Source organism: Rhinopithecus roxellana, chromosome 8 (assembly GCF_007565055.1).
Source record: "Rhinopithecus roxellana isolate Shanxi Qingling chromosome 8, ASM756505v1, whole genome shotgun sequence".
NCBI classification, from domain to species: domain Eukaryota; kingdom Metazoa; phylum Chordata; class Mammalia; order Primates; family Cercopithecidae; genus Rhinopithecus; species Rhinopithecus roxellana.
This window is the reverse complement of record NC_044556.1, coordinates 15,559,252-15,585,265: the sequence shown is the minus strand read 5'-3', so window position 1 is coordinate 15,585,265 and position 26,014 is coordinate 15,559,252. Positions and strand designations below refer to the sequence as shown.

The 26,014-nt window shown below is 52.0% G+C and overlaps 2 protein-coding genes across 3 annotated transcripts; both read left to right on the top strand.

Annotated features, from left to right (window-relative positions):
* The first annotated feature begins 4,175 nt into the window (after positions 1 to 4,175).
* AP1M2 (adaptor related protein complex 1 subunit mu 2) lies at positions 4,176 to 20,074 on the top strand. 2 transcript variants are annotated; one of them, XM_030937081.1, is made up of 12 exons: positions 4,176 to 4,295; positions 9,385 to 9,541; positions 9,783 to 9,850; positions 11,374 to 11,504; positions 11,612 to 11,759; positions 11,854 to 11,980; positions 14,115 to 14,263; positions 14,672 to 14,743; positions 15,444 to 15,602; positions 17,484 to 17,609; positions 18,022 to 18,097; positions 19,661 to 20,074. In XM_030937081.1, the coding sequence occupies exons 1-12, from the start codon at positions 4,254 to 4,256 to the stop codon at positions 19,681 to 19,683; spliced, it is 1,278 nt and encodes a 425-aa protein (XP_030792941.1). In that variant the 5' UTR covers positions 4,176 to 4,253; the 3' UTR covers positions 19,684 to 20,074. The 2 variants fall into 2 exon arrangements, with proteins under 2 accessions (XP_030792941.1, XP_010372061.1); XM_010373759.2 differs by having other exon boundaries at positions 4,177 to 4,295; positions 14,121 to 14,263.
* A 3,321-nt stretch (positions 20,075 to 23,395) lies between these two features.
* CDKN2D (cyclin dependent kinase inhibitor 2D) lies at positions 23,396 to 25,940 on the top strand. Its single transcript, XM_030936705.1, has 2 exons — positions 23,396 to 23,857; positions 24,986 to 25,940. The coding sequence occupies exons 1-2, from the start codon at positions 23,717 to 23,719 to the stop codon at positions 25,343 to 25,345; spliced, it is 501 nt and encodes a 166-aa protein (XP_030792565.1). The 5' UTR covers positions 23,396 to 23,716; the 3' UTR covers positions 25,346 to 25,940.
* The last annotated feature ends 74 nt before the right edge of the window (positions 25,941 to 26,014 follow it).

Genomic DNA, 26,014 nt, shown 5'->3' with positions numbered 1-26,014 from the left:
GACCAGACTGTTAAATCCCGGGACTCAGATTTGAATTCTGGCTCAACTCCCTCCTGGCTGTGTGGCCGCGGGCTTGGGCAGGTGCCTTCACCTCTCTGTGTCCCTGCTTCTGACTTTCTAAGATGGCACAAAGGAGACCTGTGCCAGATGATAACTTTTTATTTTTCATTTTATTTATTTATTTTTTTGAGATGGGGTCTCACTCTGTCACCCAGACTGGAGTGCAGTGGTGCAATCTCGGCTCACTATAACCTCCGCCTCCCGGTTCAAGTGATTCTCCTGCCTCAGCATCCCAAGTAGCTGGGATTACAGGCATGCGTCACCACACCTGGCTAATTTTTGTGTTTTTAGTGGAGACGGGATTTCACCATGTTGGCCAGGCTTGTCTCAAACTCCTGGCCTTGGGTGATCTGTCCACCTTGGCCTCCCAAAGTGCTGGGATACAGGCGTGAAAAATACTGCTTCTGGCCAGGATGATAATGTTTTCATTAAAGTGCACTGCTGCTGTCAATGTTGATGTTAATTTCAGGTGGAGAGGCAAATGGATAATCCTGATAGCTGCTGTTCTGTAAGTCCGCACCTCCAGCGGCTGATAAAGGGCTGGGGGCAGTGTTTGGGGAAAGGACAGGTGAGGTCTGGGTAGGCTGAGTCTTGCTCCTTGGAGGCCCTGAAGGACATCTCCTTCCCTCAGCCAAACAAGGTGGTTCTGAGCAAGGCTGAGGTTTACTTTCCCTTTCCTTCTGCCCTGTCCTCGAAACTACCGCACTTTGGGACGCCAAGGTGGGTGGATCACGAGGGCAAGAGTTTGAGACCATCCTGGCCAACATGGTGAAACCCTGTCTCTAATAAAAATACAAAAATTAGCCAGGCGTGGTGGTGTGCACCTGTAGTCCCAGCTACTCAGGAGGCTGAGGCAGGAGAATGGCTTGAACCTGGGAGGTGGAGGTTGCAGTGAGCTGAGACTGAACCACTGCACTCCAGCCGTGTGACAGAGCAAGACTCTATTTCAGAAAAAAAAAAAAAAAAAAAAAAAAGGAAAGTCAAGGGGTGGAATCTGGGTCTGCAGTAGCTGGTGTGCACGAAACATGCATGGAGCTAGGGGTTGTGCCAAGCATTTGGCTATGCAATTGCAGGATAGGGCACCATGGCTGTTATACCCATTTAACAGAAGGGGAGACTGAGGCACAGCAGGTGCAATCACCAGCCCATGCCTTACAGCCAGTGTGTGGTGGTGTCAAGAATTAAACCCAGCATCTGTGCTCTCAACTGCTACATCATCATCCAGATCATCATCTTCATCCTCCTCCTTCTCAGCGACATGGTTGACAGTCAGCTTCCAAGTTCCCTTCCAACACCACGTCGCACAGAATAACTCATTTAATCTGCACAAACCAGGTACAGTGGCTCAGACTACGTCTGTAATCCCAGTACTTTGGAGGGCTAAGGTGGGAGGATCACTTGAGCCCAGGAGTTTGAGACCAGCCTGGGCAACATACAAAGACCCCATCTCTACAAAAAATTAAAAAATTAGCTAGGTGGGCCGGGCGCGGTGGCTCATGCCTGTAATCCCAGCACTTTGGGAAGCTGAGGTGGGTGGATCATAAGGTCAGGAGTTCAAGACCAGCCTGGCCAAGATGGTGAAACCCCGTCTCTACTAAAAATACAAAAAAAAAAAAAAAAAAAAAAAAAAATTAGCTGGGTGTGGTAGCAGGCACCTGTAATCCCAGCCACTTGGGAGGCTGAGGCAGAGAATTGCTTGAAGCTGGGAGGCAGAGGTTGCAGTGACCAGAGATTGAGCCATTGCACTCCACCCTGGGTGACAAAGCCAGACTCCATCTAAAACAAAAAACAAAAACAACCAAAAAAAAGTTAGCTAGGTGTGGGCCAGGCACAGTGGCTCGCGCCTGTAATCCCAGCACTCTGGGAGGCCAAAGCAGGTGGATCATGAGGTCAGGAGTTCACGACCAGCCTGGGCAACATAGTGAAACCCCATCTCTACTAAAGATAGAAAAAATTAGCTGGGCATGGTGGCGCACACCTGTAATCCCAGTTACTCGGGAGGCTGAGGCAGGAGAATCGCTTGAACCTAGAAGGCAGAGGTTGCAGTGAGCAGAGATCACATCATTGCACTCCAGCCTCGGTGACAGGACGAGACTCCATCTCAAAAAAAAAAAAAAAAAGCTAAGTGTGACCAGGCGTGGTGGTTCATGCCTGTCATCCCAGCACTTTGGGAGGCCAAGGCGGGTGGATCACCTGAGGTCATGAGTTCGAGACCAGCCTGACTAACATGGAGAAACCCCATCTCTACCAAAAATACAAAAAAAATTAGTTGGGCGTAGTGGCTCATGCCAGTAATCCCAGTTACGTGGGAGGCTGAGGCACGAGAATTGCTTGAACCTGAGTGGCGGAGGTTTCAGTGAGCCGAGATCTTGTCATTGCACTCCAGCCTGGGCAACAGGAGCAAAACTCTGTCTCAAAAAAAAAACTAACTAGGTGTGGCGGTTTGTGCCTGTAGTTCTAGTTACTAGGGAGACTGAGGTAGGAGGATGGCTTGAGCCCAGGAAGTCGAGGCTGCAGTGAGCCATGATTGCATCACTGCACTCCAGTCTAGGGTACAGAGTGAGACTCTGTCTCTACAAAAAACGGTTTTATGGCTGGGTGCAGTAGCTCACACCTGTAATCCCAGCACTTTGGGAGGCTGCGGCAGGTGGATCACCTGAGGTCAGGAGATCAAGATCATCCTGGCTAACACGGTAAAACCCCGTCTCTACTAAAAATACAAAAAATTAGCCGGGCGCGGTGGCGGGCGCCTGTAGTCCCAGCTACTCCGGAGGCTGAGGCAGGAAAATGGTGTGAACCCGGGAGGCGGAGCTTGTAGTGAGCCGAGATCACCCCACTGCACTCCAGCCTGGGCAACAGAGTGAGACTCCGTCTCAAAAAAAAAGAAAAAAAAAAAAATTAGCCGGGTGTGGCGGCACTTGCCTGTAATGACAGCTACTAGAGGCAGGAGGATTGCTTGAACCTGGGAGGCAGAGGTTGCAGTGAGCCAAAATCACGCCACTGCACTCCAGCATGGACAACAGAGCGAGACTCCATCTCAAAAAAAAAAAAAAAAAAAAGGTTTTTTGGAATGAATAAGAGTAATTTGTAAGAATAATAAAAGCAAGTACATTTGTCCTGGTCCACAGTTCCTGTTACTGAATGAATTAGTATTTCAAATTCACTCAGTAAAATTCACCAGTAAAATTTATTATATGAATGAGTGAATGAATGAATTGGACAAATTTTGAGCACTCAGTGCTGAGCACTAGGGACATAAACATGAACAAGACAAAGTCCCTGTTGTATTGGGGCTGACATGTGTGGGTGAGACAGAGGAGAAACAAGATGAATGGATGGATGAATTAATGAGAGGATGAATGAATGGATGGATAGATGGGTGGATGAATGGATAGATGAATTAATTAATGAATGCAAGAATGGATGAATGGATGGATGGATGGATGGATGGATGGACTGATGAATGTTTAGATGAATAAATTAATGCAAGAATGGATGAATGGATATATGAATTAATTAATGAATGCTAGAATGGATGAATGGATGGATGGATTGATGAATGTTTAGATGAATAAATTAATGCAAGAATGGATGAACGGATGGATGGATGGATAGATGAATAAATTGATGAATGTTAGAATGGATGAATGAATGGATGAATAAATGAACGGATGGATGGATGGATAATGGATAGATGAATAAATAAATGAATGCAAAAATGGATGAATAAATGGATGACGAATGGATAGATGGATCAATGAATCGATGGAAGATGGATTAATGAATGGCTAAATGAGTAGATGCATGGATGGATTAATGAATGGATGGATTAATGAATGCAAGAATGGAAGGATGGATGGATGGATGGATGAATGGATAGATGAATGAAAGGAAGGATGAATGAATGGATGGAAGGATGGATGACTGGTCTGGGGTCTCCACCCGTCATTACTGCTGGGTGGCTAGGGAAAGTGAAGGGGGGCAGCAGACGCATCTGAAGTCGCAGTACCTCTCCTGGCCCCGCAGCGGTCTTCACGTTGGCCGACAGCGCTGCTCACCTGGCCGCCTCCCCTTTAAGACGCACACACCTGGGCTCTCACCTGGGCGCAGGCGCTTCCGCAGGAAGAAGGAAGCGGCGCCGCCGTCGCCTCCTGGCGCTCCCTCCCCGCCTGCTAGGTCCCTCAACCGCCACCATGTCCGCCTCGGCTGTCTTCATTCTCGACGTCAAGGGCAAGGTGAGGCTGGGCATGAGGAGTTGGGAGACGGACAGGTGAGGTCTCGCTCCCGGGGATTCAGGGGCGACCCCTCCGCGCAGGCCACGGAGGCCCCAGCAATGGGCCTGGGAACACCCCCCCCCACCCCGTCCCCGCAATCCCTGGAAATCCCGGGTCAAATCCCACCTCCAGCATTCACTCGCTTTGTGCCTGAGGCCAAGGCGTTCGCCTCCCAGGGTCTCAGTTTCTCTGTATGTAAAAATGGGAGCAACAGAGGTCCCCACCCAATGAGAATTAATACAACTCGCTGCGTGTAAACTACTTAGCACAGTGGCTTTTCTGGAAATATTAGGGACTCAGCAAATTGAAATTATCTCCGTCACCGTCGGCATCCACAGTGTTAATACCTGGGGAAGGCAACTGGAACAGGGGCCTCTAACTCCCTGGATCTGTGGCTGCCTTGCCTCTTCCTGAAGTCCTTTTATTCCTCTTGTCTTTTTTAAATTTGGAGATAGGGTCTCTTGCTGTCTCCCAGGCTTGAGTGTAGTGGTGCAATCATAGCTCACTGCATCCTGAAATTTCTAGGCTCAAGCGATCCTCCTGCCTCAGTCTCTGGAGTAGCTGTGACTACACAGGTGCAGGCCACCATGCCTGGCTAATTCTTGATATTTTTTTGCAGAGGGATCCCGCTATGTTGCCAAAGCTGGTCTCAAACTCCTGGGTAGCTGGGGCTGCTGGCTGACCCCTCTATGCCCGGCTTTTTTTTTTTTTTTTTTTTTTTTTTTTTTGAGATAGAGTTTCACTCTTGTTACTCAGGCGGGAGTGCAGTGGTGCTATCTGACTCACTGCGACCTCTGCCTCCCAGGTTCAAGCGATTCTACTGCCTTAGCCTCCCGAGTAGCTGGGATTACAGGTGCCCACCACCACACCAGGCTAATTTTTTTGTATTTTTAGTAGAGATGGGGTTTCACCATCTTGGGCAGGCTGGTCTTGAACTCCTGACCTCAGGTGGTCCACCCGCCTTGGCCCCCCAAAGTGCTGGGATTACAGGCGTGAGCCACCGTGCCCAGCCATGCCCAGCTATTTTTAATTTTTTTTTTTTTAATGGAGTCTTGCTCTGTCACTCAGGCTGGAGTGCAGTGGCTCCATCTTGGCTCACTGCAACCTCCATCTCCCAGGTTCAAGCAACTCTCCTGCCTCAGCTTTCCGAGTAGCTGGGACTACAGGTGTGTGCCACCATGCCTGGCTAATTTTTGTATTTTTATTTTTTATTTTTTTGAGACGGAGTCTCACCTTGTCGCCCAAGCTGGAGTGCAATGGCATGATCTTGGCTCACTGCAACCTCCACCTCTCGAGTTGAAGTGATTCTCCTGCCTCAGCCTCCTGAGTAGCTGGGATTACAGGTGCGTGCCATCACGCCCAGCTAATTTTTTGTATATTTAGTAGAGATGGGGTTTCACCATGTTGGCCAGGATGGTCTCAATCTCTTGACCTCGTGATCCACCCACCTCGGCCTCCCAAAGTGCTGGGATTACAGACGCGAGCCCCTGCGCCCGGCCACATCTGGCCTATTTTTATTTTTTATTTTTTTGTAGAGATGGGGTCTTGCTATGTTGCCCAGGGTGGTCTTGAACTCCTGGGCCCCAGCTATCCCCTGCTTCAGCCTCCCAAAGTGCTAGGATGACAGGTGTCAGCCACAGCAGCCAGCCTGTCTTGTCATTTAATAGCCAAAATAAGAGTGGCGGTGAAAATAATATTCCCATTAATATATATATATTTATTTATTTTTTATTTATTTATTTTTGAGATGGAGTCTCTCTCTGTTGCCCAGGCTGGAGTGCAGTGGCATGATCTCCACTCACTGCAAGCTCTGCCTCCCGGGTTCACACCATTCTCCTGCCTCAGCCTCCCGTGTATCTGGGACTACAGGTGCCTGCCACTGCGCCCGGCTAATTTTTTTGTATTTTTAGTAGAGACGGGGTTTCACCATGTTAGCCAGGATGGTCTCGATCTCCTGACCTCGTGATCCTACCGTCTCGGCCTCCCAAAGTGCTGGGATTACAGGTGTGAGCCACCGCTCCTGGCCTCCCGTTAATTTTTTTTTTTTTTTTTTTTTTTTTGAGACAGAGTCTCGCTCTGTCTCCCAGGCTGGAGTGCAGTGGCCGGATCTCAGCTCACTGCAAGCTCCGCCTCCTGGTTTACGCCATTCTCCTGCCTCAGCCTCCCAAGTGTCTGGGACTACAGGCACCCGCCACCTCGCCCGGCTAGTGTTTTGTATTTTTAGTAGAGACAGGGTTTCACCGTGTTAGCCAGGATGGTTTCGATCTCCTGACCTCGTGATCCGCCCATGTCGGCCTCCCAAAGTGCTGGGATTACAGGCTTGAGCCACCGCACCCGGCCCCCGTTAATATTAATAGTGAGAACTAAGATGTTTGAGAATCTGCCATGGGTCCTCCCTGTTCAGACGCTGGATGAAACAACCTTGGAAGTAGTAACTCTTTTTTTTTTTGAGATGGAGTCTCGCTCTGTCACCAGGCTGGTGTGATCTCAGCTCACTGCAACCTTCACCTCCTGGGTTCCAGTGATTCTCGTGCCTCAGCCTCCCGAGTAGCTGGGATTACAGGCACGTGCCACCACACCCAGCTAATTCATTTTTTTTTTTTTTTTTTTTTGAGACGGAGTCTCGCTCTGTTGCCCAGACTGGCGTGCAGTTGCCGGATCTCAGCTCATTACAAGCTCCGCCTCCCGGGTTCACACCGTTCTCCTGCCTCAGCCTCCTGAGTAGCTGGGACTACAGGCGCCCGCCACCTCGCCCGGCTAAATTTTTTTGTATTTTTTAGTAGAGACGGGGTTTCACCGTGTTATCCAGGATGGTCTCGATCTCCTGACCTCGTGATCCACCCGTCTCGGCCTCCCAAAGTGCTGGGATTACAGACTTGAGCCACCGCACCCGGCCCCCGTTAATATTAATAGTGAGAACTAAGATGTTTGAGAATCTGCCATGGGTCCTCCCTGTTCAGACGCTGGATGAAACAACCTTGGAAGTAGTAACTCTTTTTTTTTTATGAGATGGAGTCTCGCTCTGTCACCAGGCTGGTGTGATCTCAGCTCACTGCAACCTTCACCTCCTGGGTTCCAGTGATTCTCGTGCCTCAGCCTCCCGAGTAGCTGGGATTACAGGCACGTGCCACCACACCCAGCTAATTCATTTTTTTTTTTTTTTTTTTTTTGAGACGGAGTCTCGCTCTGTTGCCCAGACTGGCGTGCAGTTGCCGGATCTCAGCTCATTACAAGCTCCGCCTCCTGGGTTCACACCGTTCTCCTGCCTCAGCCTCCTGAGTAGCTGGGACTACAGGCGCCCGCCACCTCGCCCGGCTAAATTTTTTTGTATTTTTTAGTAGAGACGGGGTTTCACCGTGTTATCCAGGATGGTCTCGATCTCCTGACCTCGTGATCCACCCGTCTCGGCCTCCCAAAGTGCTGGGATTACAGGCTTGAGCCACCGCGCCCGGCATAATTTTTATTTTTTTAGTAGAGACGGTGTTTCACCATGTTGGCCAGGATGGTCTTGATCTCTTGACCTCATGATCCACCTGCCTCAGCCTCCTAAAGTAGTGGGATTAAAGGTGTGAGCCACCGCACCCAGCCAGAAGTGTTCACTATTATGGGTGGCTTCCTGACTACCAGGCACGATCATACGAACAATCATTTTTCTTTTTCCTTTTTTTATCCTTCTTCCTTTCCTTCCTTTCCTTTTCTCTCTAACCTTTAATCCTCCTTCCTTTCCTGTCTCTACATTCCTTCCTTCCTTCCTCCGTCCCTTCTTCCCTTACTCCTTCCTCCTTTTCCTTCCTTCCTTCTTCCCCTTTGCTTCCTTACATTAATTCCTTCTTCCTTCCTTCCTTCCCTCTTCCTTCCTTCCTTCTTCCTTCCTTCCTTCCTTTCCTTCCTTCCTCCTTCCTTTCTCCTTCCTTACTTCCTTTCCTTCCTTCTTTTCTTCAGGGTCTCACTCTGTTGCCCAGGCTGGAGTGCAGTAGTATGATCACACTTCACTGCAGCCTCAACCTCCTAGGTTCAATCGATCTTCCTGCCTCAGACTCCAGAGTAGCTGTGACTACACAGGTGCAGGCCACCATGCTCAGCTAATTCTTGAAATTTTTTGTAGAGGGATCCTGCTATGTTGCCAAAACTGGTCTCAAACTCCTGGCCTCAAGCGATTCTCCTGCCTCGGTCTCCCGAAGCAGTGGGATTACATGAGTGAGTCATTGCACCTGGACTTTTCTTTCTTTCTTTTTCTTTCTTTTTTTTTTTTTAAATAATCCCACTTTGGTGCAAATGAAGTCTGGGGCAACAGCAGGGATTCTGGACCCAGGATGCCTTAGATCAATCCCCAGTTTCCATATGCTTCCAACGGACATGGTTTCTAACCTCACTTCTCCTATGTAAAATTGAGATGATGATAACATCTACCCCACAGGGTTGTGGCAAGAACTAAGTTAGCAAACATCTACTCTTGTTTTAGTTGCCTGCCTTCCTGCCTGCCTGCCTGCCTGCCTTCCCCCCCTCCCTCGCTTTCTCTCTTTCTTTCTCTTTCTTCTTTTGAGACGGAGTCTTGCTCTGTCACCAGGCTGGAGCGCAGTGCCGTGATCTCGACTCACTGCAACCTCCGCCTCCCAGGTTCAAGTGATCCTCCTGCCTCAGCCTCCCGAGTAACTAGGACTATAGGTGCGCATCACCACATCTGACTAATTTTTTGTATTTTTAGTAAAGACGGGGTTTCACCATGTTGGCCAGGATGGTCTTGATCTCTTGACCTAATGATCCACCCACCTCAGCCTCCCAAAATGCTGGGATTACAGGCATGAGCCACTGTGTCCAGCCGTCACCTACTCTTTACTAAAACACAGCCTGGCGCTTAGTGAGGGTCCTAGACCCATTTAGCTGTTGTCATCACACTCCCATCTTACAGAGCGGGAAACAGGCACAAGGAGGCAGAGCCTTGCCCAAGCCCCTCAGCTAGGAAGTAGGGTCAGAACCAGGCACTGTGCCCCCGCAGCGTGGTAGGTTCCTAGATGCTGGTGGTGACCGGGTCGTTTCCTCCCACCCTCAGCCGTTGATCAGCCGCAATTACAAGGGCGATGTGGCCATGAGCAAGATTGAGCACTTCATGCCTCTGCTGGTACAGAGGGAGGAGGAAGGTGCCCTGGCCCCGCTGCTGAGCCATGGCCAGGTCCACTTCCTATGGATCAAACACAGCAACCTCTACTGTATCCACCCCACGTGGTGTCCCTGGGGGTGGGTGTGGGGGGTATCGGCGATGGTGGCCGCTCAGGCTGAGAGAGGGTGGGCTGAGGACAGGCGTTGCCCAGCACATCTCTGTGGCTCAGGCTAGGGGGCAGGGGCAGGTAGAGATGAGGGTGGTGGCAAGGGACAGGGTGGAGGTTCAGGGTCGGTATTCCATTTACTCCTCCATAAATGGCACCTTTTCCTTAACCTTGCTGCCCCCAGTGGTGGCCACCACGTCGAAGAACGCCAATGCCTCCCTGGTGTACTCCTTCCTGTATAAGACAATAGAGGTAGGTACTAGCCTCCCATTGGCTGACTGGTCTATCTGTCTACCCCTCTTGCCAGCCTCTTTCAAGATCCTTTTCTGATAGGAAGCCTTCCCAGATCTCTCTGGGCCTTCTTTTTTTTTTTTTTTTTCTGGTAGAGACGGGGTCTTGCTATATTGCCCAGGCTGGTCTAGAACTTCTGGATTGAAGTAATCCTCCTGCCTTGGCCTCCCAAAGTGCTGGGATTACAGGCATGAGCCACCGCACCTGGACCCCTCCCTTCTTTTGAGACAGAGTTTTGCTCTTGTTGCCCAGGCTGCAATGGCACAATCTTGGCTCACCTCAACCTCTGCCTGCTGGGTTCAAGGGATTCTCCTGACTCAGCCTCCTGCGTACCTGGGATTACAGGCATGTGCCACCACGCCCAGCTAATTTTTTGTATTTGGCCAGGCTGGTCTCAAACTCCTGACCTCAGGTGATCCACCCACACTCCTAACCTCAGGTGATCCACCCACCTCAGCCTCCTAAAGTGCTGTGAGTACAGGTATGAGCCACCATGCCTGGCTCGTTTCTTTATTTTCTTTTTTTTTTGAGACACCATGTCCCACTAATTAAAAAAATTTTTTTAGTAGAGGCTGGGCGCGGTGGCTCACGCCTCTATCAAAGCACTTTTGGAGGCTGAAGCGGGTAAATCACTTGAGGTCAGGAGTTTGAGACCAGCCTGGCCAACATGGAGAAACCCTGTCTCTACTAAAAATACAAAAATTAGCCGGGCATGCTGGCATGCACCTGTAATCCCAGCTACTGGGGAGGCTGAAGCAGTAGAATCACCTGAACCTGGAAGGCGGAGGTTGTAGTGAGCCGAGATCTCACCACTGCACTCTAGCCTGGGGAACACTGTGAGACTTAGTCTCAAAAAAAAAGCCACCACAGCCAGCCTTTTTTGCCTACTTTTTCAAGCATTCAGCACACTTTTTCTTTTCTTTTCTTTTTTTTTTTTTTGAGATAGGGTCTCGCTTTGTTGCCCAGGCTGGAGTGTAGTGGCACAATCTCAGCTCACTGTAACCTCTACCTCCTGAGTTCAAGCAATTCTCCTGCTTCAGCCTCCCTAGTTGCTGCAATTACAGGCAGGTGCCACCATGCCTGGCTAATTTTTGTATTTTTAGTAGAGACAGGGTTTCACCATGTTGGCTAGGCTGGTCTCAAACTCCTGACCTCGAGTGATCTGCCTGCCTCGGCCTCCCATTATTGGGATTACAGGCATGAGCCACCATGCCCAGCCTTTTTTGTTTTTGAGACAGGATCTTATTCTGTTGCCCAGGCTGGAGTGCAGTGGCATCCTCATGGCCCACTGAGGCCTCGACCTCCTAATACAATTTTTGTTGTTGTTAGAGATAGGGGCTCACTATGTTGCCCAGGCTGGTCTTGAACTCACCTCAAGTGATCCTTGTGCCTTGGCTTCCCAAGGTGCTGGGGTTACAGGCATGAGCTACTGTGCTCAGCCCTTAGCCACACTTTTGTGGGTGTCTCTCTCCCCTGACCCCCAGGTATTCTGCGAATACTTCAAGGAGCTGGAGGAGGAGAGCATCCGGGACAACTTTGTCATCGTCTATGAGTTGCTGGATGAGCTCATGGACTTTGGCTTCCCGCAGACAACTGACAGCAAGATCCTGCAGGAGTGAGTGGACCCCTGGGGGCAGGCTGGACTGTGGGTATAAGTAACTGGAGGAGGTCCACAGAGGTGTCCCTGTGTCCAGCTGCTTGTCCCTACCGCCCTCACTCCAGGTACATCACTCAGCAGAGCAACAAGCTGGAGACAGGCAAGTCACGGGTGCCACCCACTGTCACTAACGCTGTGTCCTGGCGCTCTGAGGGTATCAAGTATAAGAAGAACGAGGTCTTCATTGATGTCATAGAGTCTGTCAACCTGCTGGTGAGCCCGCATAACTCCCCGGCACCCCTTCCAGAGCCTGGCTGCGGGAGAGGGAGCTGGATGCCTGCTGACCACCCCCCACATCCATCCTCAGGTCAACGCCAACGGCAGCGTCCTGCTGAGCGAGATCGTTGGTACCATCAAGCTCAAGGTGTTTCTGTCGGGAATGCCAGAGCTACGGCTGGGCCTCAATGACCGCGTGCTCTTCGAGCTCACTGGCCGTAAGTATTTAGGGGACCTTTCTTCTGAGAAGTGCACAGGGGAGTCGCAAACCCGGCCCACGTGGGGACTTAGAATCGCGGCCGGTTTTGAAATAAGCGCTCCCTCTCCATCTGCTGGTCACGGCCAGTATTGCAGCCAGCAGTTGACTTTGAAAAGGCTGTTTCATCATTGAGCGACTGCTGGGTGCCAGTTGCAGTTTTAGGCTCTGAGGACACAGCAGTGAAGAAAAAGACAAACTCTCGTTCTTACAGAGATGACATCCTACTGGGAGGAGGAGACATAATAGCATCTTATTTATTTATTTAGAGATGGGGTCTTGCTGTGTCGCTCAGGCTGGAGTGCAGTGGTGTAATCATAGCTCACTGCAGGCTTGACCTCCGAAGCTCAAGTGATCCTCCCACCACAGCCTCTCGAGTAGCTGGGACCACAGGCATGGACCACCTACTTTTTAAATTTTTTATAGAGACGGAGGTCTCGCTTTTGTTGCCCAGGCTGGTCTAATCTCCTGGCCTCAAGCGATCCTCCTGCCTTGGCCTCCCAAAGTGCTAGGAGTACAGGTGTGAACTACTGTGCCTGGCTCAGCATCTTATTTATTTGTTTATTTGAGATGGAGTCTCGCTCTGTCACCAGGCTGGAGTGCAGTGGCATGATCTCGGCTCACTGCAACCTCTGCCTTCTGGGTTCAAGCGATTCTCCTGCCTCAGCCTCCCGAGTAGCTGGGACTACAGGCAAGTGCCACCACACCCTGCTAATTTTTTTTTGTATTTTTAGTAGAGACGGGGTTTTACCACGTTGGCCAGGATGGTCTCGGTCTCTTTGCCCTGTGATCCACCTGTCTCGGCCTCCCAAAGTGCTGGGATTACAGGTGTGAGCCACCACTCCCGGCCTCAGCATCATATTTAAAAGTCAGACACTGCCAGATACAGTGGCTCATGCCTGTAATCCCAGCACTTTGGTGAAGGGGTGGCCTGCCCCTCCACGCTTGTGGGTGTTTCTCGTTAGGTGGAACAAGAGACTTGAGAAAAGAAATAAGACACAGAGACAAAGTATAGAGAAAGAAAAGTGGGGCCCAGGGGACCGGCGCTCAGCTTACAGAGGACCCACGCCTGCACCGGTCTCTGAGTTCCCTTAGTATTTATTGATAATTATCTTTACCATCTTAAAGAAAAGGAAGTAGCAGGATAATAGGATCATTGTAGGTAGAAAATTAGCAGTAAGACATATGGATAAAGATCTCTGTGACATGAATAAGTTCAAAGGAAAATGCTGTGCCTTGATATACATATGGAAACATCTCCATAAACCTTTTAACAGCATTGTTCCAGACTATCACATGGGGAGAAACCTTGGACAATACCTAGCTTTTCTAGGCAGAGGTCCCTGCGACCTTTGGCCGTGTACGTGTCTCTGGGTAGTTGAGATTAAGAGAATGGTGATGACTTTTTAACCAGCAAGCTGCCTTCAGGTACTTGTTTAACAAAGCACATCCTGCACAGCCCCAAATCCTTTAAACCTTAAGTCACCACAGCACATGTCTCTTGCAAGGACAAGGTTGGGGGTAGGGTCACAGATTAACAGCATCTCAAACAGAGATACAGAACAAAATGGAGTCTCTTATGTCTGCTTCCTTCTATATAGACACAGTAACAGGCTGATCTCTCTTTCTTTTCCCCACACTTTGGGAGGCCGAGGCGGGAGGATCACCTGAGGTCGGGAGTTTGAGACCAGCCTGACTAACATGGAGAAACTCTGTCTCTACAAAAAATACAAAATTAGCCGGGCGTGGTGGCACATGCCTGTAATTCCAGCTACTCAGGAGGCTGAGGCAAGAGAATTGCTTGAATTCGGGAAGTGGAGGTTGCGGTGAGCCAAGATCGTGCCATTGCACTCCAGTCTGGGCAACAAGAGTGAAACTCCGTCTCAAAAAAAAAAAAAAAAAAAAAAAAAAAAAAAGCCAGGCCCTGTGGGTACAGATGCTAGGTTTAGATTCCAGCTCTACTCTCCCAGTTTTTGTTCATCCTCTCTGGGCCCCAGTTTCCCCATATGTGAAATCGGTGATAGTGGTGGGCAGGGAAGGTAGGGATAGGGATGCTTTCCTGGTCCCCAGGGTCACTCTGCACTCTCCACTCTGAGTTTCAGGTGGCAAGAACAAATCGGTAGAGCTGGAGGATGTAAAATTCCACCAGTGCGTGCGGCTCTCCCGCTTTGACAATGACCGCACCATCTCCTTCATCCCGCCTGATGGTGACTTTGAGCTCATGTCCTACCGCCTCAGCACCCAGGTGAGGCGGGGTCCAGCCACGTATGGGTAGGGTAGGATGGGGTAGGCTGGAGAGTGACGCTGGGCCCAGCGCGGTGGCTCACGCCTGTAATCCCAACACTTTTGGAGGCTGAGTCGGGTGGATCACTTGAGGACAGGAGTTCGAGACCAGCCTGGCCAACAGGGTGAAGCCCTGTCTCTACTAAAAATACAAAAGTTAGCCGGGCGTGGTGGCACATGCCTGTAATCCCAGCTACTGGGGAGGCTGAGGCAGGAGAATTGCTTGAGTCCGGGAGGTGGAGGTTGCAGTGAGCCAAGATCACACCATGGCACTCCAGCCTGGGTGAAGAAGCGACTCTATCTCAAAAAAAAAAAAAAAAAAGAGAGAGTGACCCTGGAGTCTCTAAGAACTCCCCCCTTCTTCCCACAGGTCAAGCCACTGATCTGGATTGAGTCTGTCATTGAGAAGTTCTCGCACAGCCGCGTGGAGATCATGGTCAAGGTGGGCCTTGGGGGAATGCTTATTAACAGTGCATGATTTCGGGTGGGCGCGGTGGCTCACACCTGTAATCTCAGCACTTTGGGAGGCTGGGGTGATTAGATCACTTAAACCCAGGACTTTGAGACCAGCCTGGGCAAACATGGTGAAACCCTGTTTCTACAAAAAATACAAAAATTAGCCCAGTGGTGAGTGCCTGTAGTCCCAGATAGTTGGGAGGCTGAGGTGGGAGGATTGCTTGAGCCCAGGAAGAGGAGGGTGCAGTGAGACAAGCACTCTAGCCTGGATGACAGAGCTAGACCTCATCTCCAAAAAAAAAAAGAAAAAACAAAGTCTGACCGGGCGCGGTGGCTCACACGTGTAATCCCAGCACTTTGGGAGGCCGAGGTGGGTGGATCACGAGGTCAGGAGATCGAGACCATCCTGGCTAACATGGTGAAACCCCATCTCTACTGAACATATAAAAAAAAAATTAGCCGGGCGTGGTGGCGTGCGCCTGTAGTTCCAGCTACTCGGGAGACTGAGCAGGAGAATGGCGTGAACCCAGGAGGTGGAGCTTTCAGTGAGCTGAGATCTCACCACTGCACTCCAGTCTGGGCGACAGAGCGAGACTCCATCTCAAAAAAAAAAAAAAAAAAAAAAAAAAAGGGCTTGGTGAATATTTGAAGGATGAGCAAGCGAATTCTTCATGCTCCCCTGACAGGCCAAGGGGCAGTTTAAGAAACAGTCAGTGGCCAACGGTGTGGAGATATCTGTGCCTGTACCCAGCGATGCCGACTCCCCCAGATTCAAGACCAGTGTGGGCAGCGCCAAGTATGTGCCAGAGAGAAACGTCGTGATTTGGAGTATTAAGTCCTTCCCGGTAAGCATCAGGGAGCGGTGGGGGATCTGGGGGTGGAGGGAACTGGAGTAGTGTAGGGGCTGCCCAGGAGGCATGAGAACAAGGCAGAGAGTAAATCAGAGACCCAGTCAGGTGTGGTGGCTCATGACTGGAATGCCAGCACTTTGAGAAGCTGACATGGCAGATTGTTTGAACCCAGGAGCTGGAGACCAGCCTGGAGAACACAGTGAGACCCTGCCTCCATAAAAATATTAAGAGGAGGTGGACGCAGTGGCTCACACCTGAAATCCCAGCACTTTGGGAGGTTGAGAGGTGTGTGGATCACGAGGTCAGGAGTTCGAGACCAGCCCGACCAACATGGTGAAACCCCGTCTCTACTAAAATTATAAAAATTAGCTGGGTGGGCCGGGTGCGGTGGCTCAAGCCTGTAATCCCAGCACTTTGGGAGGCCGAGACGGGCGGATCACGAGGTCAGGAGATCGAGACCATCCTGGCTAACACTGTGAAACCTCGTCTCTACTAAAAAAATACAAAAAACTAGCCGGGCGAGGTGGCGGGCGCCTGCAGTCCCAGCTACTCGGGAGGCTGAGGCAGGAGAATGGCGTAAACCCAGGAGGCGGAGCTTGCAGTGAGCTGAGATCTGACCACTGCACTCCAGCCCGGGCGACAGAGCGAGACTCCGTCTCAAAAAAAAAAAAAAAAAATTAGCTGGGTATGGTGGTGCATGCCTGTAATCCCAGCTACTCAAGAGACTGAGGCAGGAGAATTGCTTGAACCCGGGAGGCAGATGTTGCAGTGAGTTGAGACCGTGCCACTGCACACTCCAGCCTGGGTGACAGAGCGAGACTCCGTCTCAAAAAAAAAAAAATTAAGAGGCCGGGCGTGGTGGCTCCTACCTGTAATCCTAGCACTTTGGGAGGCTGAAGCAGGTGGATCACCTGAGGTTAGGAGTTCAAGAACAGCCTGACCAACATGATGAAACCCCGTCTCTAATAAAAATACAAAAATTAGCCGGGCATGGGGGCGCGTGCCTGTAGTCCCAGCTACTCAGGAGGCTGAGGCAGGAGAATCACTTGAACCTGGGAGGTGGAGGTTACAGTGAGCCGAGATCGCGCCACCACATTCCAGTCGGGGTGACGGAGTGACACTCTGTCTCAAGAAAAAAAAGAATTTAAGAAAAAAGAAATACAAATAAATCAGAGAGGTACATATGTATGCAAGTGATCATTCTGTGGGAGTGATCAAGCTAGAAACCAGGCCAGTCTATTTCACAGATGGGTAAACTTCCATGACGGGAAGTGAGTGGATTTAAATATCCCCCTGCCAATGTCTCAAGGAAACCAGCCCTGGGTTCAACTTCCTCACTATTGCTTTGCTGAGCTGGGTGGGTTTGGGAAGCCCATTTTCACTTAAGGAGGCTCAGTTTGCCCGTCTGTGAAATGGGCAGGTGACCCACATCCATTGGCTGCTAGAGGTTTTAGTTTGTCCCTGTGATCTTGGGAGAGGTGGATCGTCAGTGCCTGTAAAACAGGACATGGTAGTTAAAAAAAGAAAAAAAACCCTGATTGGGTTTTGCAATCAGAATCTTCCCTCGTGAGTGTCACCCAGGTTGGAGTGGAGTGGTGCGATCACGGCTTACTGCAGCCTCAAACTCCCAGACTCAAGGGATCCTCCTGCTTCACCCTCCCGAGTAGCCAAAACTACAGGCGTGTTCCACTGTACCCAGCTAATTTTTAAACTTTTGTAGAGATGGGATCTCACTATGTTGCCCAGGCTAAAGAGCGTTTATTTTCCTGTCTGTGAAATGGGCTGTGAGCAGATCTTGCTCCAGGGGTTGCTGTAAGGAAGGTCTCAGGAGCGTAGGGGGGCCCTGGTGTGCCTAATGCCCCCATGTTCCCTCAGGGGGGCAAGGAGTACTTGATGCGAGCCCACTTTGGCCTCCCCAGCGTGGAAAAGGAGGAGGTGGAGGGCCGGCCCCCCATCGGGGTCAAGTTTGAGATCCCCTACTTCACTGTCTCTGGGATCCAGGTGAGAGAAGCTGGCAGGGAGGCTCCTCCCCTTGACTTTGGTGGGTTCCCCTCTCTCCTGTCCCTTGGCTTGAGTCACCTCAGTCCCCTGGCCTGTGTCAACACTCCTCTGAAGGTTGCCTGGTCTTTTCCTAGAGCAGTGTTACCTTTATCTGCCCACAGTCTGAGCTCCCTCTCCCCCGGCCTGTGCCACCTCGTTCCCCACTGGCTTGTTCACTTCTGTCCCTTCTCCCCCTCCAAAGCCATTCACCATTCCCTTGCCTGTGCCACCTTGTCCCGCCAAGACCATGCGATGTCCCCTCATCGATCCCAGCCTGTGCCATGTAGCCCCTTGGCCTAAGCCATCTCTTTCTCCCTGGCCCTGGCCTCCTCCCTCCTGCAATCCTGGACCACTTCTTTTCATTCCCTTCTAGGTCCGATACATGAAGATCATTGAGAAGAGTGGTTACCAGGCCCTGCCCTGGGTTCGCTACATCACCCAGAGTGGCGGTAAGGAGCCCAGCTCCTGGGGACAATGGGGTGAGGCAAAGGCAGTGGGTAGGGACTCGGGGGGTTCCACCACATTCTAGCTCAGAAAACCAACGAGGGTCAGGTGTGGTGGTTCACGCATGTAATCCCAGCACTTTGGGAGGCCAAGGCAGGTGGAGACCAACCTGACCAACATGGTGAAACCTTGTTTCTACTAAAAACACAAAAATTAGCCAGGCCTGGTGGCTCGTGCCTATAATCCAAGCTACTCAGGAGGCTGAGGCAGAATTGCTTGAACCCAGGAGGCGAAGGTTGCGGTGAGTTGAGATCGTGCCACTGCACCCCACCTGGGCGACAGAGACCCTGTCTCAGAAAAAAAAAAAAGGAAAAGCAAACGGCCCCTTCTTGTCATGGCACCCTGGGCCTTGGTTTGCACGTCTTTAAAATGGGGGCAGTTGGCTGGGTGTGGTGGCTCACATCTGTAATTCCAGCACTTTGGGAGGCTGAGGTGAGAGGACCGCTTGAGCTCAGGAGTTCCAGACCAGCCTTGGCAACACAGCAAAACCCCTGCACTACAAAAAAGTATAAAAATTAGCCAGGTGCGGGGGCCAGGCGCGGTGGCTCAAGCCTGTAATCCCAGCACTTTGGGAGGCCGAGACGGGAAGATCACAAAGTCAGGAGATCGAGACCATCCTGGCTAACCCAGTGAAACCCCGTCTCTACTAAACAATACAAAAAACTAGCTGGGCGAGGTGGCGGGTGCCTGTAGTCCCAGCTGCTCGGGAGGCGGAGTTTGCAGTGAGCTGAGATCCGGCCACTGCACTGCAGCCTGGGCGACAGAGCGAGACTCCCTCTCAAAAAAAAAAAAAAAGAAAAAATTAGCCAGGTGTGATGTGCACACCTGTAGTCCCAGCAACTCAGGAGGCTGAGGTGGGAGGATCGCCTGAGCCCAGGAGGTCGAGGCTGCAGTGAGCTGTGATCACGCTAGCCTGGGCAAAAGTGAGACCCTGGCTCAAAAAAGGAAAAAAAAGCGGGGGCAGTTGTCAGCTCTAGGGTGGTGGTGAATTTGGAGAAGGGGCTGAACCTATAGCACTCCCAACTACTGCCTGGAAACCACTTTGTTGCTATGGTTACAGTGCGTGTGTTTAGCCCCATTCTTAGCCTTGTTGATCATAAGTGCTGGGATAGGGGATACATTGAGGGGGTGTGGGAGGCTGTCCCTCTTCCTTCCCCCTCTCCCCATTTCTTTTCTTTTTCGAGATGGAGTCTCACTCTGTCACCCAGGCTGGAGTACAGTGGCACGATCTCAGCTCACTGCAACCTCCACCTCCCGGGTTCAAGCGATTCTTATGCCTCAGCCTCCCAAGTACCTGGGATTACAGGTACCGACTACTGTGCCCAGCTAATGTTTTATTTTTAATAGAGATGGGGTTTCACCATGTTGGCCAGGCTGGTCTGGAACCCCTGACCTCAAGTGATCTGCCCGCCTCGACTTCCCAAAGTGCTAGGATTGTAAGTGTGAGTCACTGTGACTGGCCCCCCTCCCCATTTCTGAGATGGCCCCTCCTCATTCTTTCTCTGCAGATTACCAACTTCGTACCAGCTAGGAGAAGAGATGGGGGCTCGAACACGGGGCTTCCCTACAGCCCCAGATGCAGATTTTAGAGGGAGGGAAGGTGTGGGCTGTGTGTGTCTGTGTGAAGGCAGGTCCTGGATTTGGCAGTTTCTTGCTCCCAGCACCTGCCCCTTCCTCACATCTTCCTTATTCCATAGGCTGGGAGAGAAACTCTCTCTGCTTCCCTCGCCCTTAGAGCTTTCCCCGTCCCCTTGATTTTACATGAAGAAATAGAAGAGGGGCTTGAAGTCCCCCTCGCGAGTGCCTTCTCGCAACGGCCTGCCTTAGCAGGTGTTGCGCGTCCCTTCTTCACAGCTGCTGAGCCCAGAGGCCCCGCTGGCTCCTCCTCTGAATTTTAGGATGTCATTAAAAAGATGAATCTAGCAGCTGTCTATGTGCTTTTTGAATGGGGACATTACTGAAGTGGGCAACACGTGTCCATTCCTCAGTCCCGGGTCATCTCCCTGGTCCTCTGCTGTTGATTTGCTTCCCACCTCCAGTCTGTTCCCCCATCTCCCTGGTCCTCTGCTGTTGATTTGCTTCCCACCTCCAGTCTGTTCCCCCAAAAGCCGCTAGAGGGCGTGTGTTAGCATCGCTTCTTTCTTTCATTTCTTTTCTTTTCTTTTCTTTTTTCTTTTTTCTTTTTTCTTTTTTTTGAGCTAGTCTCACTGTAGTCCAAGCTGGAGTGCAGTGTCCTGATTTCGGCTCACTGCAACCTCTGCCTCCCAGGTTCAGGCAATTCTCCTGCCTCAGCCTCCAGAGTAGCTGGGATTATAGTCACCCACCACCACGCCTGGCTAATTTTTGTTTTTTTTTTTTTTTTTTTCAGGCTGGAGGAGTGCGGTGCGATCTCGGCTCACTGCAACCTCCGCCTCCCGGGTTCAAGTGATTCCCCTGCCTCAGCCTCCCGAGTAGCTGGGATTACAGGCGCCCAATACCATGCCCAGCTAATTTTTGTATTTTTATTAGAGACGGGGTTTCACCATGTTGGCTGGTGAACTCCTGACCTCATCATCTGCCCGCCTCGGCCTCCCAAAGTGCTGGGATTATAGGCATGAGCCACTGTGCCCAGCTTTTTTTTTTTTTTTTTTTTTTTTTTTGTGACGAAGTCTCGCTCTGTCCCTCAGGCTGGAGTACAGTGGTGTGATCTCTGCTCACTGCAACCTCCACCTCCCAGGTTCAAGTGATTCTCCTGTCTCAGCCTCCTTAGTAGCGGGATTACAGGCACGCACCACCATGCCCCGCTAATTTTTGTATTTTTAGTAGAGACGGGGTTTTACCATGTTGGTCAGGCTGGTCTCAAACTCCTGACGTCATGATCCGCCCTCCTTGGCCTCCCAAAATGTTGGGATTACAGGCGTGAGCCACTGCGCCAGGCCAATTTTAGTATTTTTTAATAGAGACGGGATTTCACCATGTAGGCCATGCTGGTCTCGAACTCCTGACCTCAGGTGATCCACCTGCCTCAGCCTCCCAAAGTGTTGGGATTACAGGCGTGAGCCACTGCGCTCGGCATTTCTATCTTATTAAAGTCATGGTCTGGTCGGGCGTGGGCAACAGAGAGAGACTCTGTCTCAGAAAAAAAAAAAAGGCCAGGCGCGGTGGCTCATGCCTGTAATCCCAGCACTTTGGAGAGGCCGAGGCGGGCGGATCACAAGGTCAGGAGACTGAAACCATCCTGGCTAACACGGTGAAACCCCGTCTCTACTAAAAATACAAAAAAATTAGCGGGGCGTGACAGTGTGCGCCTGTAGTCCCAGCTACTCCGGAGGCTGAGGCAGGAGAAGGGCGTGAACCCGGGAGGCGGAGCTTGCGGTGAGACAAGATTGCGCCACTGCACTCCAGCCTGGGCAACAGAGTGAGACTCCGTCTCAAAAAAAAATAATAATAAGCCACGGCTTGATCTGCACAATTGCCACCCCGATCCCCCACCTACCTGCTCTCCCCTCCTCTGTACCACACCAGGCACACTCCCACCTCTGGGCCTCAGCATCTGCTGTGCCTCCCAGCTGGTACGCTTTTCCCCATATAACCACAAGTCTCCCTCCCTCACCTTTAAGTCTCAAATCAAATGTCACCTCCTCAGGGAGGCCCTCTTTGCCTTTCTGTTTCAACGGCTAGGCTCATCGGGTCAGTCGCCTCTACCACTCTAAAAAGATTTAACGGCCGGGCGCGGTGGCTCAAGCCTGTAATCCCAGCACTTTGGGAGGCCGAGACGGGCGGATCACGAGGTCAGGAGATCGAGACCATCCTGGCTAACACGGTGAAACCCCGTCTCTACTAAAAATACAAAAACTAGCCGGGCGAGGTGGCGGGCGCCTGTAGTCCCAGCTACTCGGGAGGCTGAGGCAGGAGAATGGCGTGAACCCGGGAGGCGGAGCTTGCAGTGAGCTGAGATCTGGCCACTGCACTCCAGTCCGGGCGACAGAGCGAGACTCCGCCTCAAAAAAAAAAAAAAAAAAAAAAAAGATTTAACTATTGGCGGGGCGCTGGAACTCACGCCTGTAATCCCAACAGTTTTGTAGGCCAAGGCAGAAGGATCCGTTGAGCCCAGGAATTCGGGACCAGCCTGGGCAACATAGCAAGAACCCCAAATTTTTTTTAAAAAAGTATTTAAAAGCAAAACACAAACAACAAACAAACAAAAAACACTAGCCTGGGCAACATGGTGAAAACCCGTCTCTACTAAAAATACAAATTAGCCAGGCGTGGTAGTGTGCCCTGTAATCCCAGCTACTCGGGAGGCTGAGGCGGGAGGATCACTTGAGCCGGGGAAGTCGAGGCTGCAGTGAGCTGTGATAGTACCACTGCACTCCGGCCTGGGTGACGGGAGTGAGACCCTGACTTAAAAATAAATACATAAATAAAAAAAAATTATCGTCTCTGGCCCCAGACCATAGGTGTCCCTGCAGCAGGGGCCGCCGGCGTGCTCTCCACTCGGGCACCTCTAGGAGGTACTAAGTAAATCTTTGAGCGAAGATCTCTGAGTCCCTGTCTGGCTGCGACTATGCCCTCCCAGGCCTTCCCACGTGGCAGCTGCAGGCTCCTTTCCTCCTGGCTCAGTCTGAGCCAGTCAGGGTGATCCCTTCCTCATCCACCCCGTCTCCCCGTTTCCCTTTCTTCACGGCGCTTGACACTATCTAATATTATTTAGTTGCTTGAATGTGTGCGTCCAGCTCCCAGGACAACCCCTGCACACAGTGAATGAATGAATGAATGAAATAAAGCAACCAGCGCGTAGTAAGGGCCAATGAATGTCTATTAGTAGTGGGACCTCGGATTGGGTGGCCCCAGTCCTGCCTCCCTTCCCCCAGGAGGCGCCGAGGTCCCAGAGCAGCCCGCGCTACCCTGCCCCTGACCTTTCTCCCTGGGTCAGTTAAAGCCGCCGTCTTTCCCGCCCGCCGGGTTCATTTGAAAACCGAAAACCCCGCCATTGCCGGCGGTCCATCGGTTGCTGAGCTCTGACCAATCAGGAACGACGCGTTTCACGCCGAGCTCGAAATTTCCCCGGCGACGCGCAGCCATTGGTTATGCAGGTTCTGCGGGAGGAATGCCGTAAGGTCGCGCCTCGGGCAAGGCTGATCCGCTACACAGTAGCGAGTTTGTAAGAAAACAAATCCGCGGCGTTCGGGGCGTGGCCGGGAGCACTTTGGCTCCGCCCCCTGGCTGCTGCCTCGGCGGCGGCGGCGGCGCAGGCTCAGAGCAGACCCCGCCCGGCAAGGAGGAGGGAGGGTGAGTTAGGGGGAGACCCGGCCCCCAAGGGGCGGGCGCCGGGCCGGGCCCCGCGGGCGGCCGAGGGTTGGGCCCAGTTCCCAGCCCCTCGCCTGCCTCCGGCTGACAGGGGGAGGAGCCCGCTGGGAGGGCCGGGGTCTTGGGCTGGGGAGCCCGGCCGGGAGTGCAGCGCAGCCGGGCGCACCGCGGCCGCATCCCGGGAGGGCTGCTCGGGCCAGCGCCCGCCGGTTGCTCCGTGCTGACAGCGCCGGGTTGGGGCGGGGCGGGGGGCTTCGCAGGCCGTCAGTGTCGACATGCTGCTGGAGGAGGTCCGCTCCGGCGACCGGCTGAGTGGGGCCGCGGCCCGGGGCGACGTGCAGGAGGTGCGCCGCCTTCTGCACCGCGAGCTGGTGCATCCCGACGCCCTCAACCGCTTCGGCAAGACGGCGCTGCAGGTGAGGCCGGGCCGGCCCAGGTCAGGGGCGGGGCGGCTCGGCGGAGTGAGGATCGAGACCCCAGAGCCCCTCTCCTCTGGTCTCCTGGCCCTGGTGGTGACCCACTGGAAACCAGTCCTTCTTCTCTAGGCTTTCATTGTTCCCCCACGGTCCCCTTTCGAAGGTGGGTGGTGGTTGAGGCTAGGTTGTGGGGGGAGGGGAAAGCTTTTTAGCATCTTCTCTGGGAGGAGTCCTGGTTCTCTGAGTGCCGAAGATTCGCTTTCCCTGGGGAGGTTCTTATTCCGTAGGTGCGGGTTCAGCTCCTTTGGATACCGTTTCCATGGGGACGGCTCACGTTTCTTGGGGCTTCTATGGGGAGATCCGATCTCTGGAAGGAGAGGTCCTGTCTCCAGGGGTTCCTCATTTTGTAGGGGGCTCTCTGAGACATATCTGGTTACTTGGGGGTGGGGTCTTCATTCCTAAAGATTATGCGGATCCTAGCTATAGTGTGGGGGCCCCAGTGGAGGAACAGTGTCAGATCGCAGGACATCCCTATATTCCCTGGGAGACAGTTTACAGGGGAGTCTCGTTTCTCTTCTCTTATTATTGCTTTTGGAATCCCGCTTCTTGAAGGGAGCTCTCAGGTACTCTGAGGTGACATCACCATTATATAGGAGGAGGCTATTTCCTGGAGAAGGGGGTAGGGTTCGCTTTCCTTTGACATCTCTTTTCCCTTATGAGGACTATCAATTCTTTGGGGGTAGTTCTCCATCTGTGGGGGCCCATTTCCTGGAGGGGATTTTATATTTCCTGGTGATTGCCCATATCGGGGGGCGTCTTTGGTCCCTTGGGGGAGAGTCTTAGGTTCCTTGAAAGTTTCCATGGGGGCTGTTCTCTGGGTTGGGGGGTCTCATTCTTAAGGGAGTGACCAGCTTTTGAGGGGGTCCCTATTCCCAGGAGAACTTTTTCTCTGCATCTCAAACAGTCCCCTGGGGGCTTATGCAGCTTCTCCGTTCACTAGAGGACCCCTTCTCTGGCATTTCCTGTTCCTGGGAGATGCCTCTTTCTGGATGACCCTTCTCTCTCCAATAACCCGTTTTTTGGAACCCCCTCCCTTGAGGACCTCCTGATCCTCTGTCCGTCACACAGGTCATGATGTTTGGCAGCACTGCCATCGCCCTGGAGTTGCTGAAGCAAGGTGCCAGCCCCAATGTCCAGGACACCTCCGGCACCAGTCCAGTCCATGACGCAGCCCGCACTGGATTCCTGGACACCCTGAAGGTCCTAGTGGAGCACGGGGCTGATGTCAACGCGCCTGATGGCACCGGGGCACTTCCCATCCATCTGGCGGTGCAAGAGGGTCACACTGCCGTGGTCAGCTTTCTGGCGGCTGAATCTGATCTCCATCGCAGGGATGCCAGGGGTCTCACACCCCTGGAGCTGGCACTGCAGAGAGGGGCTCAGGACCTCGTGGACATCCTGCAGGGGCACATGGTGGCCCCGCTGTGATCTGGGGTCACTCTCTCCAGGAAGAGAACCCCGTGGGGTTATGTATCAGAAGAGAGGGGAAGAAACACTTTCTCTTCTTGTTTCTCCTGCCCACTGCCGCAGTAGGGGAGGAGCACCAGTTTGTGGCTTATAGGTGTTGGTTTTCGGGGTGTGTGGGTATTTGGGGGACGTTTCTCATTTGTTTTTCTCACTCCTTTTGGTGTGTTGGACAGAGAAGGGCTCCTGCAGGCCACAGCCACCTAAACGGTTCAGTTTCTTCTGCGCCCCAGGCTGCTGGGCCCTCAGACAAGACCCAAGGGCAGAGCGTTTAAGAGTGAAGTCATCACCTCCAGGGAGCCTAGAACCTGGTGACCTTGGCTGGCTGTGCTCAGAGACCTGAAGTGTGCACGTTGCTTCGGGCATAGGGGGTGGGGGGAGAGTCCCAAATCAGTAAGAAGGTAGAATGAGTTATTCATATTCTGTTGGAAGCTTGTTTTCCAGTCTCTTGTACAGCGTTTTAAAAGAAATGGATTCTATTTATTATGCTTTATTGGAAAAAAATGTTGTAATAATTTAATGTTTTTACCCATTAAATTAAGACTTGTGCATGATCACAGCGCGGGTGGCTTCAGATTTTTGAGTCTGGGATGGAGCGTTACACATCCCGGATGTTGATGGGGATGAGGACAG

Bases quoted from the DNA above. Each gene is read 5' to 3' on its own strand.
- CDKN2D (XM_030936705.1), top strand. From the start codon at position 23,717: ATGCTGCTGGAGGAGGTCCGCTCCGGCGACCGGCTGAGTGGGGCCGCG. The intron at 23,858-24,985 runs GTGAGGCCGGGC...TCCGTCACACAG, and splicing joins TCGGCAAGACGGCGCTGCAG to GTCATGATGTTTGGCAGCAC.
- AP1M2 (XM_030937081.1), top strand. From the start codon at position 4,254: ATGTCCGCCTCGGCTGTCTTCATTCTCGACGTCAAGGGCAAG. The intron at 9,542-9,782 runs GTATCCACCCCA...TGCTGCCCCCAG, and splicing joins CAAACACAGCAACCTCTACT to TGGTGGCCACCACGTCGAAG. The intron at 11,505-11,611 runs GTGAGTGGACCC...CCCTCACTCCAG, and splicing joins GACAGCAAGATCCTGCAGGA to GTACATCACTCAGCAGAGCA.